Source organism: Aythya marila, assembly GCF_965140915.1.
Source record: "Aythya marila genome assembly, chromosome: 22".
In the NCBI taxonomy this organism is placed as follows: Eukaryota; Metazoa; Chordata; class Aves; order Anseriformes; family Anatidae; genus Aythya; species Aythya marila.
In genome coordinates, this window is record NC_139063.1 from 1,298,716 (window position 1) to 1,316,793 (window position 18,078).

Below are 18,078 nucleotides of genomic sequence, written 5' to 3' on the forward strand. Positions count from 1 at the left end.
TGATGATGGTGATGAGGACAGTGATGGGGGTGGTGGTGGTGGGGATGGCGGTGACGATGATGATGGTGATGATGGTGATGACGATGGGGATGGCGGTGGTGTTGGGGATGTCAATGATGGTGGTGGTGATGGGGGTGGTGGGTGGGGTGACGATGATGATGATGGTCATGATGATAATGTCAATGATGGAGGTGATGGTGATGATGATGGTGGTGATGATGACGATGTCAATGATGGAGATGCTGATGGTGGTGGTGGTGATGATGATGATGGCATGGTGGGGATGGTGGTGGGGATGGGGATGAGAAGGGTGATGATGATGATGGTGGGGGGGGGGCTGTTGATGATCTGGGGGGTGGTGGTGATGATGGTGATGGTGACGATGATGATGATGATGGTGGTGATGATAATGGTGGTGATGTCAATGGGGATGGTGGTGGTGATGGGGATGTCGATGATGATGATGATGGTGGTGATGATGATGATGTCAGTGATGGAGATGCTGATGGTGGTGGTGATGGTGGGGAGGGCTGGTGATGGTGTGGATAAAGGTGGTGGTGGTGATGATGATGATGGCATGGTGGGGATGGTGGTGGGGATGGGGATGAGAGGGGTGATGATGATGATGGTGGGGGGGCTGTTGATGATCTGGGGGGTGGTGGTGGTGGTGAAGATGATGATGGTGATGATGGTGGTGGTGATGTCAATGGGGATGGTGGTGGTGGTGATGGGATGGTGGGTGGGGTGAGGATGATGGTGATGGTGGTGACGATGATGATGTCAATGATGGAGATGATGGTGGTGGTGATGGTGGGGGGGGCTGGTGATGGTGTGGATAATGGTGATGATGGTGATGATGATGATGGGCATGGTGGGGATGGTGGTGGGGATGGGGATGTCGATGATGATGATGGTGGTGATGATGATGATGGCGGTGTCAATGATATCGATGATGATGATGGTGATGACGATGGGGATGGTGGTGGTGATGATGAGGACGATGGTGATGATGATGATGGGCTGTTGATCGGGGTGTTGGTGGTGGTGGTGGTGGTGATGATGATGATGATGATGATGACGATGATGATGGTGATGGTGGTGATGATGATCCTGGGCCTGACGTGGAGGTATGGTGGGGACCCCAGGCTGCTGTAGGCCCTGAGAGGACCCCGACCCCGACCCCGACCCCGACCCCGACCCCGACCCCGACCCCGACCCCGACCCCGACCCCGACCCCGCCGGCCTCCCTCTCCGGTGGGCCCCACTCCCCCCCCCATCACCATCGCCGCTTTAAGCCCGAGGAGTCCCCGCCCACACCCAGAGCGGGGGCGGGACCTGGCGGGGCTCAACCGCGCGGTGCAACCAATGGGAGGACGGGACGCTCGTGACGTCAGGAGGCGGAAGCGGGGCACTGTCAGTGGCGGCGGCGGCGGTGGCGGAATCATGGCGGCGTTTCCGGGACAGGTGGGGCCGGGACCGGGACCGGGGGGTCCCGGGGAGGGCCCGGGGACCCCGGGGCCTGGGCCTGGGCCTGGGCCTGGGCCTGGGGGTCCCTGAGGGGTCCGGGGGGGACCGGGGGGGGTCCCGGGGCTGGGGTCTGGGGGTCCCGGAGGGGTTCGGGGGAGATTCGGGGGGCCCGGGGGGGTCCCTGGGGGTCTTGGGGGGTCCCGGGGGGTCCCGGGGGGTCCCGGGGTAAGGGTCTGGGGGTCCCAGAGGGGTTCGGGAGGGTCCTGGGGGGTGATTTGGGGGTCCCCAGAGGACTGGGGGGGGCTTGGGGATGGGGATTGGGGGTCCCGGGGAGGATTCGGGGGTCCTGGAGAGGACCGGGGGGGTCCCGGGGGGATTCAGGGGACCCGGGGGGACCAGGGGAGTCCCGGGGCAGGAGCCTGGGGGAGCCGGGGGGGGATTCGGGGGTCCCCGGAGGACTGGGGGGGGCTGGGGGTCCCAGAGCTGTCCTGGGGGGCATTCGGGGGTCCCGGGAGGGTCCCAGGGTTGGGGCCTGGGGGTCCCGGAGAGGACCGGGGGGTCCCGGCGGTTCCTGGGGGGTCCAAGGCCGGGGCCTGGGGATGCTGGGGGGATTCAAGGGGCCCTGGGGGTCTTGGGAGTCCCGGGGCAGAGTCCTGGGGGTCCTGGGGGGGGGTCCCGGTACCCCCCTGACCATACCGTTCCCCCCCCCCAGGGCTGTCCCGGTGCCGGGCCATACCCCGGCGGGCCCGGAGCCCCCTACGGGCACCCCCCCGGCGGGGCCGCCCCCCCAGGTGAGTACATCCACGAGGACCCCCCCCCCCACACCCTGCACCCCCAGATCCAACCGGGACCCGAGCAGAACCGGAGCCCGGTGCGCGCTGACGGTGCCCCCCCCCCCTCCCCGTCCCCCCCCAACAGGCTGCGCCCCCCCGGGCGTGGATCCCGAAGCCTTCGCCTGGTTCCAGGCCGTGGACGCGGACGGCAGCGGCCACATCTCGGTGCGGGAGCTGAAGCAGGCGCTGCTCAACTCCAACTGGACGGCCTTCGACGACGACACCTGCCTGCTGATGATCAGTGAGCAGCCACCGGGAGAACTGGGAGCACTGGGAGAACTGGGAGCACTGGGAACACCGGCGCACGGCCCCGCTCCGCTCCTCGCCGCCCTTTTCTTTTTATTTTTTTTTATTTTTCTCTTCTCCAGACACGTTTGACAGGACCCGCTCCGGCCGCATCGACGTGTACGGCTTCTCGGCCCTGCTGCGCTTCATCCAGCAGTGGAGGAATCTCTTCCAGCAGTTCGACCGCGACCGCTCGGGCTCCATCAGCTTCAGCGAGCTGCAGCAAGGTGGGCGAGGGACGGGGGGCACCGACTACGGGGTTTATTGCTCTGCCCGCTGCTGCTTTCCAACCTGTCCCCGAGCTCCTGGGTGTCCCCGAGCTCCCCGTGTCCCCTGCACGGGGCTGCAGAGCGAGGACCCGAGGAGCTGCGCTGCCCACGGGGAGGATTTGAGGAGCTGCAGCCCAGCCGTGTTACGAACCCCAGTCTTTAGGAAATCCCTTTCTCCCCGTTGTTCTCCCAAAGGGCTGTGGCAAAGCCTCGCCCTGCGCTGGGAGGAGCCCTTGGGCGTGTGTGGCTAAATGGGAGAGAAACATCCCTGGAATTTGGGCTTTTATTGGGTTCCTTCCTCCCTCGGTGATCCTGGAGTGTGGTGGGGATGGGTGTGCACGAGCTGGGGCTGTCACCCTTCTTTTTTGGGGGGTTTTAACCCGAGTGCTTCTCCCTCCCAGCCTTCTCCCAGCTGGGCTACAACCTCAGCCCCCAGTTCAGCCAGCTGCTGCTGGCCCGCTACGCCCCGAGGTCGCCCGACCCCAGCATCCAGCTCGACCGCTTCATCCACATCTGCATGCAGCTCCAGAGCACCACCGAGGCTTTCCGCGAGAAGGACACGGCGCTGCTGGGCAACGTCCGCCTCAGCTACGAGGACTTCCTCACCATGGTGGTCACCCGCATGTTGTGACACCCCAGGGCCCCTCGCTGCGCCCCCAAATTGCCCCGGGACCCCCCCCACCCCCCCAGAGCCCTGCTGGTGCCTCCCGGTGCCGGTCCCTGCGGTGCCACCGCACGGTTCTGCTGCCCCGGGGCTGTGCCACGAGGTGCGACGGCCAAACCAGGAGCCAGCCCGTGCCATGCCTCTAGGGACCACCTGGATTTTCCCATTTCTGGCCCAAAATCCTGCAGGAAGCCAGGGCCAGCTCCTTGCCAACATCTTCTGATTTCTTTCTGCCCGTGGAAGCCGAGCGGGGGAGCGGTGCCAGCCTCGTTGTGCAGCTCTGGAATAAAGCACCCCGCACGCTGCTCTCCTGCCTGGGCTGTTTGTGGGGTGCTGGCCCCCCCAAAAAAACCCCGGGGGGCCGTGGATGTCCCGTACCCACAGCCCCGGTGTTGCTGCTGGGGGCCAGGATCAGCCCCGGGCAGGAGGAAAGCTGCGGGGCTGCCTGGGCTGTGGGACGCCTCCCTTCGCTTCCATAAAATCCATTTTTTTTACCTTTTTTGTCCTAATTTACGGCAAAAGCCATGCCCTGCTCCCCTTCTGAGGCACAGCCAGGAGGTGAGCAGCACGAAGCCTTCCTCTGCTTCTGGAATAACATCCCTGCGATTCTGGGTTTAATTTCCCTTAATGGGAAGCAGCTCGGAGCGGGGTGTGAAGGCCGCGTTCCTTCCCCATATTTGAAGGATTTTTTCTACAAAAAGGGAGATTTTTAAGCACCGTAAACTCTGATTCCCTCAGAAGCACCGCCTGGGTTTGGGATTTTTCTAACCCTCAGCCAAAGGTGTGGGACCGCTGGAATAACCCCTGCTAATTCCCAAAATAGTTGGAGCCGGGCCCTTTCTGGCTTATTTTGGGAGGGGATTTGGGCTCCTGGGTGGTTTTATCCTGGGGGGGGGGGGGGGGTGCAGGGCAGGATCCCACCACCAGGTGCCGCCCCACTCCACGCTGGGGGGGGGGGACCAGAGGCAGGGCTGTGGGGCTCCGAGCCAGACTGACTGCAAATCGAAACCAAAAAGAGGCAAAAAAAGGGAGAAAAGGCGAAAAATAAAGGGGTGGGGACAGCCCGAGCTGCTGGGGCGCGGCTGGGATTTGGGAACGGTGTGGGCAGGGGAATGGGGACGGGATGGATTTGGGGATGGATGTAGGGATGGGATAGGGTTGGGGACGGGATGGATATGGGGACAGGACGGATATTGGGATGGGGTTGGGGTGGATGTGGATAGGGGGTGGATGTGGGGACGGGATGGATGTGGGGATGGATATTGGGATGGGATGGGGTGGACGGGGGTATGGGATGGATGTAGGGACAGGATGGACGTGGATGGGGGCATGGCATGGACAAGGACATGGGGCTGGGATGGCCGTGGGGATGGGGACAAGGTGGGGCTGGGATGGATGTGGTTATGGGATGGATGTGGGGCTGGGACGGACGGGGACACGGGTACGGGATGGGGCTGGGGTGCCTGTGGGGACAGCCACACGCACGGGCTGACCCCAGACACCATCCCAGCTCCATCCCACGACCTCTGCACACCCCCAGCCTCACTTTTGAGTCTCTCACCGCTGGGACCCCCCAAAAAAACCCCAAGACCCCCCTGGCAGCCCCTCACCCTCTCCCCCCATACATCCAGCCCCCCGATCCCTGGGGCCCCGCAGCTCCTGCAGCCCGCGGCCGAGGTCACAGCGTGCCAGCAAAACAGGAAGGCGGCCGGACAAAGCCGCCCTTATCAGGCCCCTGCAGCCCTTATCAGGCCCCCCCAGCCCTTATCAGCCCCCCCCAGCCCTTATCAGCCCCCCCCAGCCCTTCCAGGTGCTGCCCCCCCTTCCCCTTTACCCTAAACCCTGGGTCCCCCCTCCCCATCCCCGACCCCACAAGCTCGCACCCTACGGGGCCACGCGCCCGCCGGGAGGCTTCCAGGAGTTTATTTACAAATATTAAAAAGCAAAATAAATACCAAAAAAAAAATGAAAACGACAAAAAAAAAAAAGTTTAAAAGTACAGCCCGGCGTGGGGGGGTGGGAAGGAAAAAGGGGGGGGGCTGTGAGGCTGCTCTGGACCCAGCTGCGGCCCCATGGGGACACTTGGGGGGGGTCCCCAGGGCCACGTCCCTGCACAAAAAGCCCTTAGCACCATTGGGACGAGGCGGGGGGGGGGCACAGGGGACCCCCCCACCCTTGGGTGCCAGCAGCACCCAGCCCTGGGGGGGGCTCCTCCAGCCCTTGGGGGGGCTCCTCCAGCCCTGGGGGGGGCACGGAAGAACCCCCCCGGCTGCGTGGTGCTGTGCTACCCCCCCCCAAAAGTGGCATGGGGAATTGGGGGGGGCGGGAATAAGGGACCATATCTTTTGGGGGGGGTCCCACTGCAGCCCCCCCTGCAGATAACGAGGCTGGGAGATGGCTGGGGCAGGGGGGGGGGCACCTTTGAAGAGCCCCCAGCTGCCGACAAAGAGCCCGCCGAGCCCGGAGGGGGGGGGATTAACGGGTAAATCCCACAGGCAGCGGGGTTGTCCCCCCCCCGGCCTCATTCCCCCCCCCCCAAAACCCCATGCACGCCCCGATGCACCCGGCCGCTGCCTCAGCACCCCGGGGCGCTGGGGTCACGGGGGGAGGGGGCATGACCCCGACTGACCCCGGCTGGGGAGGGTCTGGGGGGGGGGGATCAAGGACGTTTCGGGGGGGGGGGGGTCGTGGGGAAGGGGGGGTCATTTGTGGGGCATGTCCTCCACCCCGACGCGCCCCCAGACGCCCAGCACGAAGCTCTCCACCTCGCACTCGTTGACGCCGCGGGCGATGCGGAAGCGCCCGTCCTCGCCCCACGCCCTGCCCCACGAGTTGGCCGCCGTCTGTGGGGGGGGGACACGGCTTCAGCTCAGTGCCCGGACCCCCCCCAAGACCCCCAAGCGATGCACAAGGCTCGTGTCCCCCCCAAAAAAATACTCACCCAGTATTTTAGGGTCTGGCCGTCGGGCAGCTGCTCCTCGCCCCACCTGCAGCGGGAGGGCAGGGGGTGAGCGGGGACCCCCCCCAGGCTCCATTTTTGGGGGGGTGCATGGGGGGTGCACCCATTTTTGCCCCCCACCCATCCTGTGCTGTGATCCTGGGGGGGCTGTGAACCCCCTCTCATTTCCCAAGGGTTGGGATGGGGGCAGGGGGAGTGCGCCCCCCACCCCGGTCCTGGCCCCGGTGCCCAGTGCCGTGCGCTCGGGGGCCCTGCTGGCACCAGGACCAGCTCCAGCACCACCAGCACCAGTGCCAGAACCAGCACCAGTGCCAGCAGCACCAGCACCAGCACTGGGCTCCTGCACCGGCTCCAGCACCAGGCTCCAGAACCAGCACCACCAGCACCAGTACCAGCTCCAGAACCAGTACCAGAAACAGCTCCAAAACCAGGCTCCGGCACCAGTGCCAGGCTCCCGTGCCAGTTCCAGCTCCCGAAACAGCACCAGCACCACCAGCACCAGCACTGGGCTCCCACACCAGGCTCCAGCACCAGCTCCAGCTCCAGAACCAGCACCAGCACCACCAGCACTGGGCTCCCACACCAGCATCTAGCACCAGCTCCAGAACCAGCTCCAGTTCCAGCTCCAGAACCAGCACCTGCACCAGCACCACCAGCACCGGGCTCCTGCACCAGGTTCCAGCACCAGCTCCACCAGCACCAGTTCCAGCACCAGTGCCAACACCAGTTCCAGCTCTAACACCAGTGCCAGAGCCAGCTCCAGCTCCAGAACCAGCTCCAGCACCAGTGCCAGAACCAGCTCCAGCACCACCAGCACCAGCCCCAGCTCCCACACCATTCTCCAGCCCCAGTTCCAGCCCCAGCCCCAGCTCCATCTCCAGGCTCCAGCCCCCCCCCCGCACCCCTTTTCCCAGCCCCCCCGAGCCCCCCGAGCCCCTACCCGGTGATTTTGACCGAGTGCGTCCCGTGCCGCTGGTGCTTCGGCCCCTTGCCCTCGGCCACGGGCGTGTGCCGGTAAATCCCGCTGCGGTACAGGAAGAAATCCTCGTGCACCTCCAGGATGGCTGCGGGCAGGAGCAGAGGGCTTTGGGGGGCTGGGGGGGTTGGGGGGGGGACACAGGCACCGAGCAGCCGGAGCTCAGCACCCCCCCAGGAGCAGGAGGAGGGCGGGGGGCCAGGGCTGTGCCAAGTCTCGGCCAGGGGAGGGGAATTAAAAAAAAAAGCAAATCGAGGAGATTAATGAGCTGGAGTTAATGAGCAGGGAGGGCAGCGTGACAGTGCTCAGCAGCAAAGCTGGGGGGGGCCCAGCCCATTCCCTCGTGTTGCAGACCCCCCAAATTTAGGGCTCAGTGCCCCCGGCAGCTCCTCACCTTGCACGGGGCCGTTCTCCATCAGCTCCTTCATGATCTCCTTCTCCTGCAAGCACGGAGCCGCCTGGCACCGGGTGCCCCCCAGGGAAGAGCCCCCCCAACCTCTACCCTCCCCAGCACCCCAGCAGGGTGACCCCAAACCCCCTTGGAGATACCCCAAATCCTCCCGGGTACCACAGGGCAGAGCTGCCCCAAGGAGGGGAGGTTGCAGCGGGCGTCCCCCCGTTTCCCTCCCCTGCTGCCCCCCCCAGCCCCGGGTCCCATGGGTGCTCACGCTGGAGGCGAGGCGGTAGGCGGGGGTGGACTGGTAGATGTCGTTGGCGTGGGTCTGGGGGTTGGGGCAGCGCGCCGTGGCCTGCCGCTTGCCCCGTCCCGTGGAGCGGCTGTGCATCATGCAGGGCGGTGCTGCCGGCTGGCTGTCGGGGCTGGTGAAGGGGTAGCACTCGTCTGTCACCACCCTGATGAGAGAGGGGCGAGGGCGTGAGCAGGAGAAGGACCTGTCCCTGTACCGTCCCGTCCCATCCCCATCCCATTGTGCCCATCCGATTCCCATCCCCATCCCATCCCATCCCCATCCCATCCCTATTCCCATTCCAATCCCATCCCCTCCCCATCCCCATTCCCATCCCATTGTGCCCATCCCATCCCATCCCATCCCATCCATCCCCTCCCATCGCACTGTGCCCATCCCATTGTGCCCATCCCAATCCCATATCCCCATTCCAATCCCATCCCATTGTGTCCATCCCATTGTGCCTATCCCATCCCATCCCATCCCAATCCCATACCCCTATCCCATCCCATATCACCATCCCCATCCCATATCCTCATCCCATCCTATCCATCCCATCCCATTGTGCCCATCCCATTGCGCCTATCCCATCCCATCCCAATCCCATATCCCTATCCCCATCCCATCCCATATCCCCATCCCATCCCATTGTGTCCATCCCATTGTGCCCATCCCAATTCCATCCCATTGTTCCCATCCCACCCCATCCCCTCCCCAGCAGGGCTGGCAGCCCCCATCCCCGCACCCACCCCCGTCCCCACTCACCCCCTCCTGCGCAGGTACCACCAGGCCCCGTCCAGCCGCCCCCCGCTGCAGCCCCGCTGGTTGCGGGTGTCGCAGGAGAGGAGGTTTTGGGGTGACAGGGAGGGCGTCATGTGCCCCATGGAGTGGATGGAGATGCGGTCGGAGGCGACGGCTGGGGGCGAGCACAGGGGGGGGAAATCGGGGCTGGGGGCAGCTCCCCGGGGTCCTGCCCTGCTCCCACCTCCATGGGTTTGGGCTCCAGTCCCTCCAGTCCCTGTCCCCAGAGACCACCCCGACCCATCCCATCCCATTGTGCCCATCCCATCCCATCCCATCCCATCCCATCCCATTGTGCCCATCCCATCCCATCCCATCGTGCCCATCCCATCCCATCGTGCCCATCCCATTGTGTCCATCCCATCCCATCCCATCCCATTCTGCCCATCCCATCCCCATTGTGCCCATCCCATTGTGCCCATCCCATCCCATCCCATTACATCCCATTGAGCCCATCCCATTGTGCTCATCCCATCCCCATTGTGCCCATCCCATTGTGCCCATCCCATCCCATCATGCCCATCCCATTCCCATTGTGCCCATCCCATTGTGCCCATCCCACCCCATTGTGCCCATCCCATCCCATCCATCCCACCCCATCCCATTGTGCCCATCCCATCCCATTGTGCCCATCCCACCCCATCCCATTGTGCCCATCCCATCCCATTGTGCCCATCCCATCCCATCCCATTGTGCCCATCCCATCCCATTGTGCCCATCCCATCCCATCCCATTGTGCCCACCCCACCCCATCCCAGTGCCCCCACCAGCCGTGGAGAACGCCCAGGATCCGGCGCAGTTGCCCTGGTCCAGGGGCTCGTGGATCATCCCCGGCCACTTGGTGGCTGCGTCAAAGTGGGGGGGCAGCACCTCGTTGGAGTCCATGGGCACCTGCGGAGGTGTGTGGGGGGGGTGCTCAAGGCACGGGGACCCCCCCCCCAAACACACCCCTTCCAGGGCAACCCCAAAGCCGTGCACCACAGCCCCACACTGAACCCCCAGCCCCACTGCAGACATCATGGGGTCGGACCCCTTGGGTCGGGGACCCCCCCAGCCCCTGATCAAGTATAACCAGGATACAAGTGCCCCCCCCCCGAGGACCCAGCTCCTTTCCTAAATTTGGGCTCAGCTGTGCCAGCCCCCAGCATCTGGCCCCGTGTGCCAACGGGGGCGCAAGGGGGGGGCCCCCTCCTTGTGGCCCCTATCCGGCGCTGCCCTCCCTGACCCCCGTGGCTGACTCACGCCCGGCGTTTCCTTTTCGGGGAGGGGGGGACACACACAGGACGGTGCCCCCGCCCCGGCCACGCACAGCTCAGCCTTCCTGGGGAGGCTGCGGCACCCAGCTCAGCCCAGCCCAGCGCAGGAAACGCTAAAATTAAACCTCGGGGGGGGGTCAAGGCCACGGCGCTGGGTGTGCGCCGCGTGCTTGGCTCGCTCCTGGGGGGCTTCCCGGCCTCGGGGGGGGGTCCCAGTTCGTGGCATGGCAGGGGCAGAGCCCCCCCGGTGCCAGCACGGTGCCGCTGATGCTGGGCACCCCCTTGGGATGCTCCGTGCTGCTCCCCACAGCCCCCCAAATTAAGGCTTGCGTGGGGCGAGCGGGGACCCCCCTGGACACCCCGTGTGCTGCCCACCCCCCTCATTTCCATTTCCCCCGGGGGCTGCTTTCGGCTGCAGCTCAGGGGCACCGAACCCCCCCCCAACCCCCCCCCCGGCTGTGCCGACTCAGCAGCCTCGGGGCCGGCTTTCCGATGGGAACGCAGCGAGGAGCAGCGGGGCAAAAACAACAGCGGCAGCGGGGGAATGTGCTGAGCTGCCGTCTCCAAACAGCCCCCCCCCGGCTGCCCCCAAAACCCCCCCCCCCACGGCCCCTTCCCTGCCTCCACGCCGGGTGCCGAGCCCCTCGCGGGGACGGGGACCCCGTGGAGATGCTGGGCGCAAGGGGCTGCGTGCCTCAGTTTCCCCATGGGGTTGTTTTGTTGTTTTTTTTTTTTTTGGGGAGGGGGACACGGGGGGGGGGGCGCAGGGCTCACGTGCATCTCGTTCATGTTCATGACGGTGGGCGGCGGGCGGAAGGTGCCCAGGCGGTAGCGGATCCCCTCCTCCAGCGTCATCCCCCAAAATTGGCTGTAGTTGCCGGCCCTCCAGCTGCAGGGGAGCGACGTTAGGGGCACCCCAAAAGCACCGGGGGGGGGGGGGCACCCCTGTCCCCATCCCCGTCCCCATCTGGGACCGTTCTGCCCCCTTACCCGAAGTTGCCCCCGTTGATGGCATCGATCAGGTCCCCGTCCACGAGGCAGGCGTTGTCCTCGCACTGCCACTGCCCGCCGGGGCTGCAGGTGCTGGGGGGGGGGGCAGCACGGTCAGTTTGGGGGGGGCAGCACCCCATGGACCCCTGATCGGGGGGTCCCCACGTTGGGGCTGCCCCCACTTAGCTGGGGACCCACGGACACCGAGAGCAGGGGGCTGCTGCTGCTGTTGGGGGGGGGTTGGTGGCTGTGTCCCCCCCCCAAACCTTGACCCTCCCCAGTCCCCGCAGTCCCCCCCCCCTGGGGTATGGGATGGAAAATGAGCTGAAAACCCCCCAGGGCTGCAAACAGCAGAGCGGGGCTTGGACACCAGCCCAGGGAGGGGGACTCGGGGCCGGCAGCACCAGGGGGGGACCCGGGGAAGGGGTGGCGGGGGCCGTGTCCCCGTGGGGAGCCCCCGGCGGCGCTCCCCCCGCGTGGCCAGCAATGCTCGGCATCCCTCCCGGCACAGCTCCCGGCAGCTCTTCCCTTTTAAGGAGCCTGGCTGCAGCCCCAACAGCCCCGCTCCTTGCTCCTTGCGCCCCGACGGTGGCACCGTCCCCGTTCCCATCCCATTCCCATCCCCGTCCCCATTCCCATCCCCAAACCCATCCTCGTTCCCGTCCCCATCCCCACCCCCGTCCCCATTCTCGTCCCTGTCCCCGTTCCCATCCCATTCCCGTTCCCATCCCTGTCCCCATTCCCATCCCTGTCCCCGTCCCCGTCCCAGGGCAGCCACCCAGCCCCCAGCTCCCACCACAACCCGGCCCCCACGTCCCCGTGCAGGGGGCAAATCCCTCAGCACAGCCAGGCTCGGAGCAGGGTTGCAAATCCCCCCCCCCCGGTTTCTGCCCCCACGCAGCCCCCTCCAGGCACAGCCAAGTCCTGGGGGGCAGTGGGAGAAGCCCCTGGGATGCGCTCCCTGGGGACGGGTGCTGGGAGCCCCTCGGGGGCAGATTTGGGGTGCAGCCGGGCACCCTCAGCAGCTCCCAGTGCCCCAGCCCCGTCTGCGTCTCCCAGGCTTTGATTTTTTTCTCCTAATTTCCCCGGCCCTGCCGGAGCCAGGCAAGGACCGGGTCAGAGCGAAGCACTGCAGGAATTGCTCTCCGTGTTCCAAGTGCGGGGGAAGAAAATTTTGGCAGAGGAGCCGCAGCCCCCGGAGGCCAGCTGGGCAGGGAAAGTTCCCGGCACAGGGACCAGTTCCCCGAGCACAGGGCTCTGGGGGGGGGGCTCGACCTTCCCCGGGGAGCTCGGGAACGGCCTCCAGCCCCACGTGCCTCCACGCCACGGTCCTGAAAAAGTCCCGGGTGGCTTTGGGGAGGGCTCGGCTCAGCCCATGCCCCTCCTGCACGGCTGCGTGGGGCGGGCTGGCCTCTCACCTCCAGCCCCAGCGGGCTGCTCGGGCACGCAGGCGCGCCGGCACGCACGTGCAAGCACCCACGGGCACGCAGCCGCGCGCTCCAGCCCCAGCCGGAGCCTTTGATTCCCCCCCTTATCGGCCGCATCGCGCCGAGCCAGCCCGCCCAGGTATGTTTGCTCCTCGTCTCGGGGCAGAGCTGCGCCCGCAGGTTCCTCGTTCCCCGGCTCCGGGATGCCAGCAATTCCTCCGCAGCCGCTTTCCAGATAAACCCCGCGCCGCCCGCCAGCACAAACAGCGAGCTCCCGGCACGCAGAGGGAGCAGGACGGGGCCGGACCCCGACCCGCAGCAGGCTGGGGCAAGCTGGGCCAGGAGCGGAGAAGCCCCGGCAGCCTCAATCCACATCTGCGAGGCCGCACGCTGCCCCACGAGCGAGCGGCTCCCACCGAGGCGTGCGCTGAAATTTGGGAGCAGCCCAAAGCCCCGGGCTGCGCGCTCCGAATGCGCCAGGGCGAAGGCGTTTGGCACCGGCCCCCGCCACCCAGCGCGGCCCCGCGCGCCCCAACCGGCTGCGGGCAGCCCCTGCCGGCCTCGTCCCGGTGCTGAGCCGGTGCTGCCGGTGCTGGCACGGCCCTTGGGGCACTCACCACAGGTTGCAGTTCTCCCGGTACGTGGCCCCGCTGGGGTAGGTGCGGCCGGCGCGGGCGCAGCCTGGGTGGGAGAGAGGAGAGCCCGGGTGAGCGCACGGCTGCGGAGGGTCCTGCCGGCCTCCCCCCCCCAAAAAAAAAAAAAACACCAAAGGGAAATGAAACACAAATCCTAAAGGTGCTGAGCAGCCGCGGAGCTGTGCGCCCGACCAGCATGGGGCTGGGGAGCAGGATTTGGGTAGAGAGGTGGGCGCGGGGCTGGCTCAGCACCAGGAGGGTTAAGCCTGGGGCTGCCCGGCACAGCCGGCCTCGCACGCACAGCCTGGCGGGGCTGGGATAAAGGGGCCACTGATCCCCGGAGCTGGCTCTGCTCCGCGGGGACTTGAGAGGGAGCCTTGTGCTGCGCGGCGGGGGCAGTCCCGGCTCGCCCCCACATGCCACGGCTGCCACCCGGGTGAAGTCAGGACCGTGCCCCAGACATGACCGGGGCACCCCGGCACCATCCGGCCTGGCTCTGCCTGCAGGTGCGTGCCCCAGTGCTGCCCCCCCCCCCCCGCCTTCCTGCCCCACGGAGAGCTGCACAAATCGGGCTGGGGGCTGCTCCAGCCCCTTTACTGGGACCCCAGCCCCAGCCCGCCCAGTTTGCACTGGGTTTCCAGAGCTCTGTGGGATCCAGCATGACTCTGTGGTCACCCCGGTGCTGCCCAGCACGTCGGGCACCCGTGCCAACCCCACCATGAGGGGGGCGGATTTGGGGAGGGGCGCCTCACCTTGAACTTTGGGGAAAGGGGCCGGGATGCCCAGGCAGTACTCCCAGAAGTCCGGGCAGCAGTCGGAGACGGTGCGGTTGCAGAAGAGGTCGCAGTAGCAGATGGTGTCCAGGTAGGGCACGGTGCAGCCGTCGTCCCGGCCGTGGCAGCAGACGTCCCCTCGCTGGCAGTAGGAGCCGCCGGCATCGTAGACGCCGTGCTCGTACAAGCCGGGGGCCAGCTCCCGGCGCGTGCGTGCCCGGGCAGCCCCGGCCGCCCCCGCCAGCAGCCAGAGGCAGAGCAGGGCCCAGGGCAGGCGCATGGTGCCCGCGATGTCCCCGACCTGCAGCCGCTGCGGGGACGGGGCGGTGAGAGGGGACCGACCCCAGCCCCTGCGCCGATGCCCTTTGGGGTTGCTGCTCCCGGCGGGTGGGAGCTGGGGGGGTAATGGGGGGCGATGGGGGGGCATTTTGGGGGTGCTCTGTCCCCACCCAAGGTGGCTGTGCCCCTGCTGGTGTGCATGATCCCCAAATCTTCTCCTTTCCCAGCTCCCCCCTGACCTCCAAGCAGCTCCGTAGTGGGGGTCCCGGCTCCCAGCCCCGTGCCCCCACCCCGACGCCCCCCACATCGCCTCCCTCCGGGGTGCTGCTCCCCAAGCAGACCCTAAAACCCACCCTCCAGGAGCAGAACCCCCACGGGACGGGGGATCCCCGGGGGTGGGGGGCACAGCCCCGTGCCCCCTCCGCCCCAAACCCAGCCGGGGCGCGGCTGTGCCGGGACAGGGTGGGGGGGGGGGGACCCAGGGGCGCCCCCGTCTGCGGGCGCTGCGCTGAGTTCCCCGGGCTCAGCCCGCGGCTGCCGGGAGCCCTCGGGGAGAGGGAGCGGGTCCCGGTGCGGGGGGGTCCCGGGGCACGACCCCCGCTGCCCCCCAGCCCCCTACCTGCCGCCCCGCCGTGCGCTCCGCTCCGCGCCTCCGCCGCCTCCGCCGCCGAGCGCCTCCCCCGGCCCCGCCGCTCCCTTATAGCCGCGCCCCGGGGGGGGGGCCGGGGGGGGCCGGGAAAGTGCCGGGGGGCAGCCGCGATCGTGGCCGGACCGGGATAGGCCTGGGGGGGGCGCAGGGGGGGCGGTGGTGGCCGCGCTGCGCTGTCCCAGCCCGGGCGCAACGGGGTCGGTGCCGGTGGTCCCAGCGCCCCGGTGTCCCCTGCCCCTTACGGGTGGGGGACCAAGCTGGGGGGGTTGGGGGGGTACTGGGGGGACCTGGGGGGGTCGTGTAGAGGGAGGTGGTGAGGGTAAAGGTGGTCCCGAGGGAGCTCCGAGCCCCCTGCCCCGTCCTTCCCAAGCTGGGGGTCTCCAGCACACCACGCTCCGGCACGGGGCTCCCCGCGGCCTGGGGAGGGTGTGGGGGGTGCAGAGGGGTGCGGGTGCCCCCCCCTCGCCCAGCAGCCTGCCTGCTGCATGTGTGTGAGCCCGGGATGTCCCACAGCACCCGGGGCATGCGGCCAGTGTCACTTGGTGCCAGCACCACGTCCCCACCGCCAGGACCCCCGGCCAGAGGAGGAGAGGGGCCGTGCACCCTCAGGGCTTGCCCACCCCATGGCTCCTGTCCCCCCCCCCCACGGGGATTTTGGCAGCCTCAGGGCTCGCCGCCTGCCTCTGGCCCCCAGGAGCATCCCCAGGCCGCTGCCAAAGGATTCCTCGAAGATGCTTCCCAGCAGCCAGGACGGAGGCACGACGAGCAGCAGGAGGCCAGCCGGGTCCCCGGGCCGAGCTCCTGCCTCGGGGGGGAGGCTGTGGTGGCTCGGGGGGGTGCTGAGAGCCTGGAGCACCCCAGCCAACAAGGCACAACAAGGGCTGCGTCCTGCTGGGGGTGTTGGGGTGCTCAGGGCAGCCACAGGAGGGTCCTGAAAGAGCCCCCCCAGTGCTGGGATCCTGCCGGGTGCCTGGCTGCTGCTCCCAGATGCGGCTTTTCCTGCGAGCGCGGCCTTGGGCAGAGCGAGGCCACGGCACGGGGCCGGGCTGATCGCTGCTGAGAGCCTCAGGAAGGAACTGGGTCCGGCCCGGAGCCCGGCTGTCTCCTTTCCGTGACTGTGCGGACAGGAATCCAGAGTGAGTCACGAATTTCTCCAAGACCCCAAGGGACAAAGCAGAGCCACAGGCGTGAAGGACACCCCCGGTCCCATTCCCGTCCCCGGTCCATCCTTGTGCCAGGCAGCGCCCAGGCTGAAGGCGAGGATGCAGCGAGCTGCGGGGCGCTGCCAGGCGCAGAGCTGGCCCCCTCCCGTTCCCACAGCAGCCCCTGACCCCCCCCCAAAAAGCGATGGGGGCTCGTGTGCGGGGCCAGCAGCGCTCGCCCCCTTCCTGCGGGCGTGCTTGGCTTGGCTCTTGGCGTGCCGACCTGGCTCCTGGCGGGACGCGGGGTCACGGCTCGCTGCGTCCCTCACAGGCATTTCCCCCCCCCAGCCCTGCGTTTCCCCTCTCCCTGCCTCGTGCACACGCAGCGGGGGGGGGCCAAGGTGGAGCAGGGACAAAGTCCAGCCTTGGGCACCTCGGGCTCACGTGGGAGAGGGAGGCAGCGGGCTGGCAGTGCGCCCAGCCCTGCCACCGCCACCACCACCACCTGCGGCTGCTCTGGGCAGGGACAAGGTCCCCTCGTGCCTTGGGGACACGGGGCCGAGCTCGGGGGCTGCAGACGTGGCCCAGAGCCCAGCCCAAATCTGCTGGGAGCAGCAGGGGCTCACTTGAGCTGCATCCAACACACGGCGCTGCCGTCCCCAAGCCCCCCGCGGCGATGCGGGGCCATGGGTAGGGTGCAGACCCCGCTGCGGGCACGATGCACGACCCCAAACCCACCCCAGAAAGTGGTGCCAGCAGCTGGGGCAGCAGGACAGGGGCTGTTCCTGCTCGCCCCGTCCTGGCAAACCCTTCAAAGCCTCTGCTTCAAAGCAGCCCCGGGCGCACGGCAGCCGGACGTGCGCAGCCGAGGGCTCCCCGGGGATCGTGCCCCGCACGCCAGGAGCTCAGGGGGGGACGTCCCCAGACCCCATCCCAGCAGAGACCCCATGGATTGGGGCCGCTCCGGGGGTCTGGGGGGAACAGGAGAGGGGTTGCCGCAGCTGGGGTGGTGGTGGGGGCTGACCCCACGGCGCAGCCCCCACCCCAGGATGAGCCCAGGATGGGATTTTTGGCAAAAGGCAGCCAGGAAACGCAGGGAAGGAGCGGCTGAGAGCCCGGCTTCCTCCTGGGGAAGGGCAGTGCGGGAAGGGGCCTTGCCCTCCCCGTGACACCGGCAGCCCGGGGGGACACGGCCACGGGGCTGGGGCGAAGGCTTTGCCACCCCCTTGGGGGGGCTGCAGGTTTTTGGGGAGGGGGCTCACACCCGCACCTTGTCCTGGATGTGCCCAATTGGGCCATCCGAGCACGGTGCACAATTGGGGACACATCATTTGGGGACGCGTAACTTTGGGGACACACAGATTTGGGGACACACCTTTTGGGGACGCATCGTTTGGGGACACAGAAATTTGGGGACACCCCTTTTGGGGACACCCTTCCAACAACGGCAGCGTGGGTCCCTCTGCAGTGCCATCAGGCAGCTCGGGGCCGGGGGGGGGGAGCTGGAAGTGAGCCCAGCACGGGGAGGGGGGGGACACCAGCGGCCACCCGGTGCTGCTCGGTCACGGGGCTGGAGTGCCACCTCTTGGGACAGCAGAAACCAGGCGGGCAGGCGGCGTCTGCTTCAAATTTTAATGAAAGAAATAAGTTAATAAGTTAATAAAGTGAGGTAACTACCGCCGGCTGGGGAGGGCTGCGGGGACCAGCCAGCCCCTGAGGAGGGAGGGGGGGGGCTGCTGAGCGGGGCTGGGGGGCGAAGCTGTCGCATGCACCCTCGCCCCAGGGGCACCCACAGCCCCCCCCTGCCCACCAGGCACCCATGGGTGGGTGGAAAGGGACGGGGGGGGTGCAGCAGCAGCAGCACGGGGGGGCTGCAAGCTCGGCCCTCGCTGGCCACATGCACTAATGAGGCTAACGAGCAAGCTCGGGGCAACCCCAGTATCCCCCCCCCCCTTTTTACTGGGAGCAGAAGCATCCCGGGGGGGGG

The 18,078-nt window shown here is 67.4% G+C and overlaps 2 protein-coding genes across 2 annotated transcripts; one reads left to right on the plus strand and one right to left on the minus strand.

Moving 5' to 3' along the window:
- The first annotated feature begins 1,386 nt into the window (after nucleotides 1-1,386).
- PEF1 (penta-EF-hand domain containing 1) lies at nucleotides 1,387-3,823 on the plus strand. The gene is made up of 5 exons (XM_082777281.1): nucleotides 1,387-1,464; nucleotides 2,180-2,258; nucleotides 2,386-2,541; nucleotides 2,669-2,812; nucleotides 3,256-3,823. Exons 1-5 carry the CDS (start codon nucleotides 1,444-1,446, stop codon nucleotides 3,483-3,485), a joined length of 630 nt encoding a protein of 209 aa, XP_082633407.1. The 5' UTR covers nucleotides 1,387-1,443; the 3' UTR covers nucleotides 3,486-3,823.
- Nucleotides 3,824-5,425: 1,602 nt separating this feature from the next.
- On the minus strand, nucleotides 5,426-14,964 carry TINAGL1 (tubulointerstitial nephritis antigen like 1). The gene is made up of 12 exons (XM_082777572.1): nucleotides 14,920-14,964; nucleotides 14,001-14,331; nucleotides 13,231-13,294; nucleotides 11,187-11,279; nucleotides 10,971-11,085; nucleotides 9,708-9,831; nucleotides 8,905-9,055; nucleotides 8,122-8,305; nucleotides 7,848-7,893; nucleotides 7,418-7,541; nucleotides 6,460-6,505; nucleotides 5,426-6,361 (listed from the first exon to the last, which is right to left on the minus strand). Exons 2-12 carry the CDS (start codon nucleotides 14,299-14,301, stop codon nucleotides 6,221-6,223), a joined length of 1,389 nt encoding a protein of 462 aa, XP_082633698.1. The 5' UTR covers nucleotides 14,302-14,331; nucleotides 14,920-14,964; the 3' UTR covers nucleotides 5,426-6,220.
- Between the last annotated feature and the right edge of the window lie 3,114 nt (nucleotides 14,965-18,078).

What these genes read in the sequence shown, in the direction of transcription:
- PEF1 (XM_082777281.1), top strand. Translation starts at nt 1,444, where the DNA reads ATGGCGGCGTTTCCGGGACAG. An exon ending in TGGCGGCGTTTCCGGGACAG is followed by an intron (nt 1,465 to 2,179) that starts GTGGGGCCGGGA and finishes CCCCCCCCCCAG; the next exon opens with GGCTGTCCCGGTGCCGGGCC. An exon ending in CTTCAGCGAGCTGCAGCAAG is followed by an intron (nt 2,813 to 3,255) that starts GTGGGCGAGGGA and finishes TCTCCCTCCCAG; the next exon opens with CCTTCTCCCAGCTGGGCTAC.
- TINAGL1 (XM_082777572.1), bottom strand. Translation starts at nt 14,301, where the DNA reads ATGCGCCTGCCCTGGGCCCTGCTCTGCCTCTGGCTGCTGGCGGGGGCG. An exon ending in CTGGGCGTTCTCCACGGCTG is followed by an intron (nt 9,056 to 9,707) that starts GTGGGGGCACTG and finishes GCTCGCCCCCAG; the next exon opens with CCGTCGCCTCCGACCGCATC. An exon ending in GGAGAACGGCCCCGTGCAAG is followed by an intron (nt 7,542 to 7,847) that starts GTGAGGAGCTGC and finishes TCCTGCCCGCAG; the next exon opens with CCATCCTGGAGGTGCACGAG.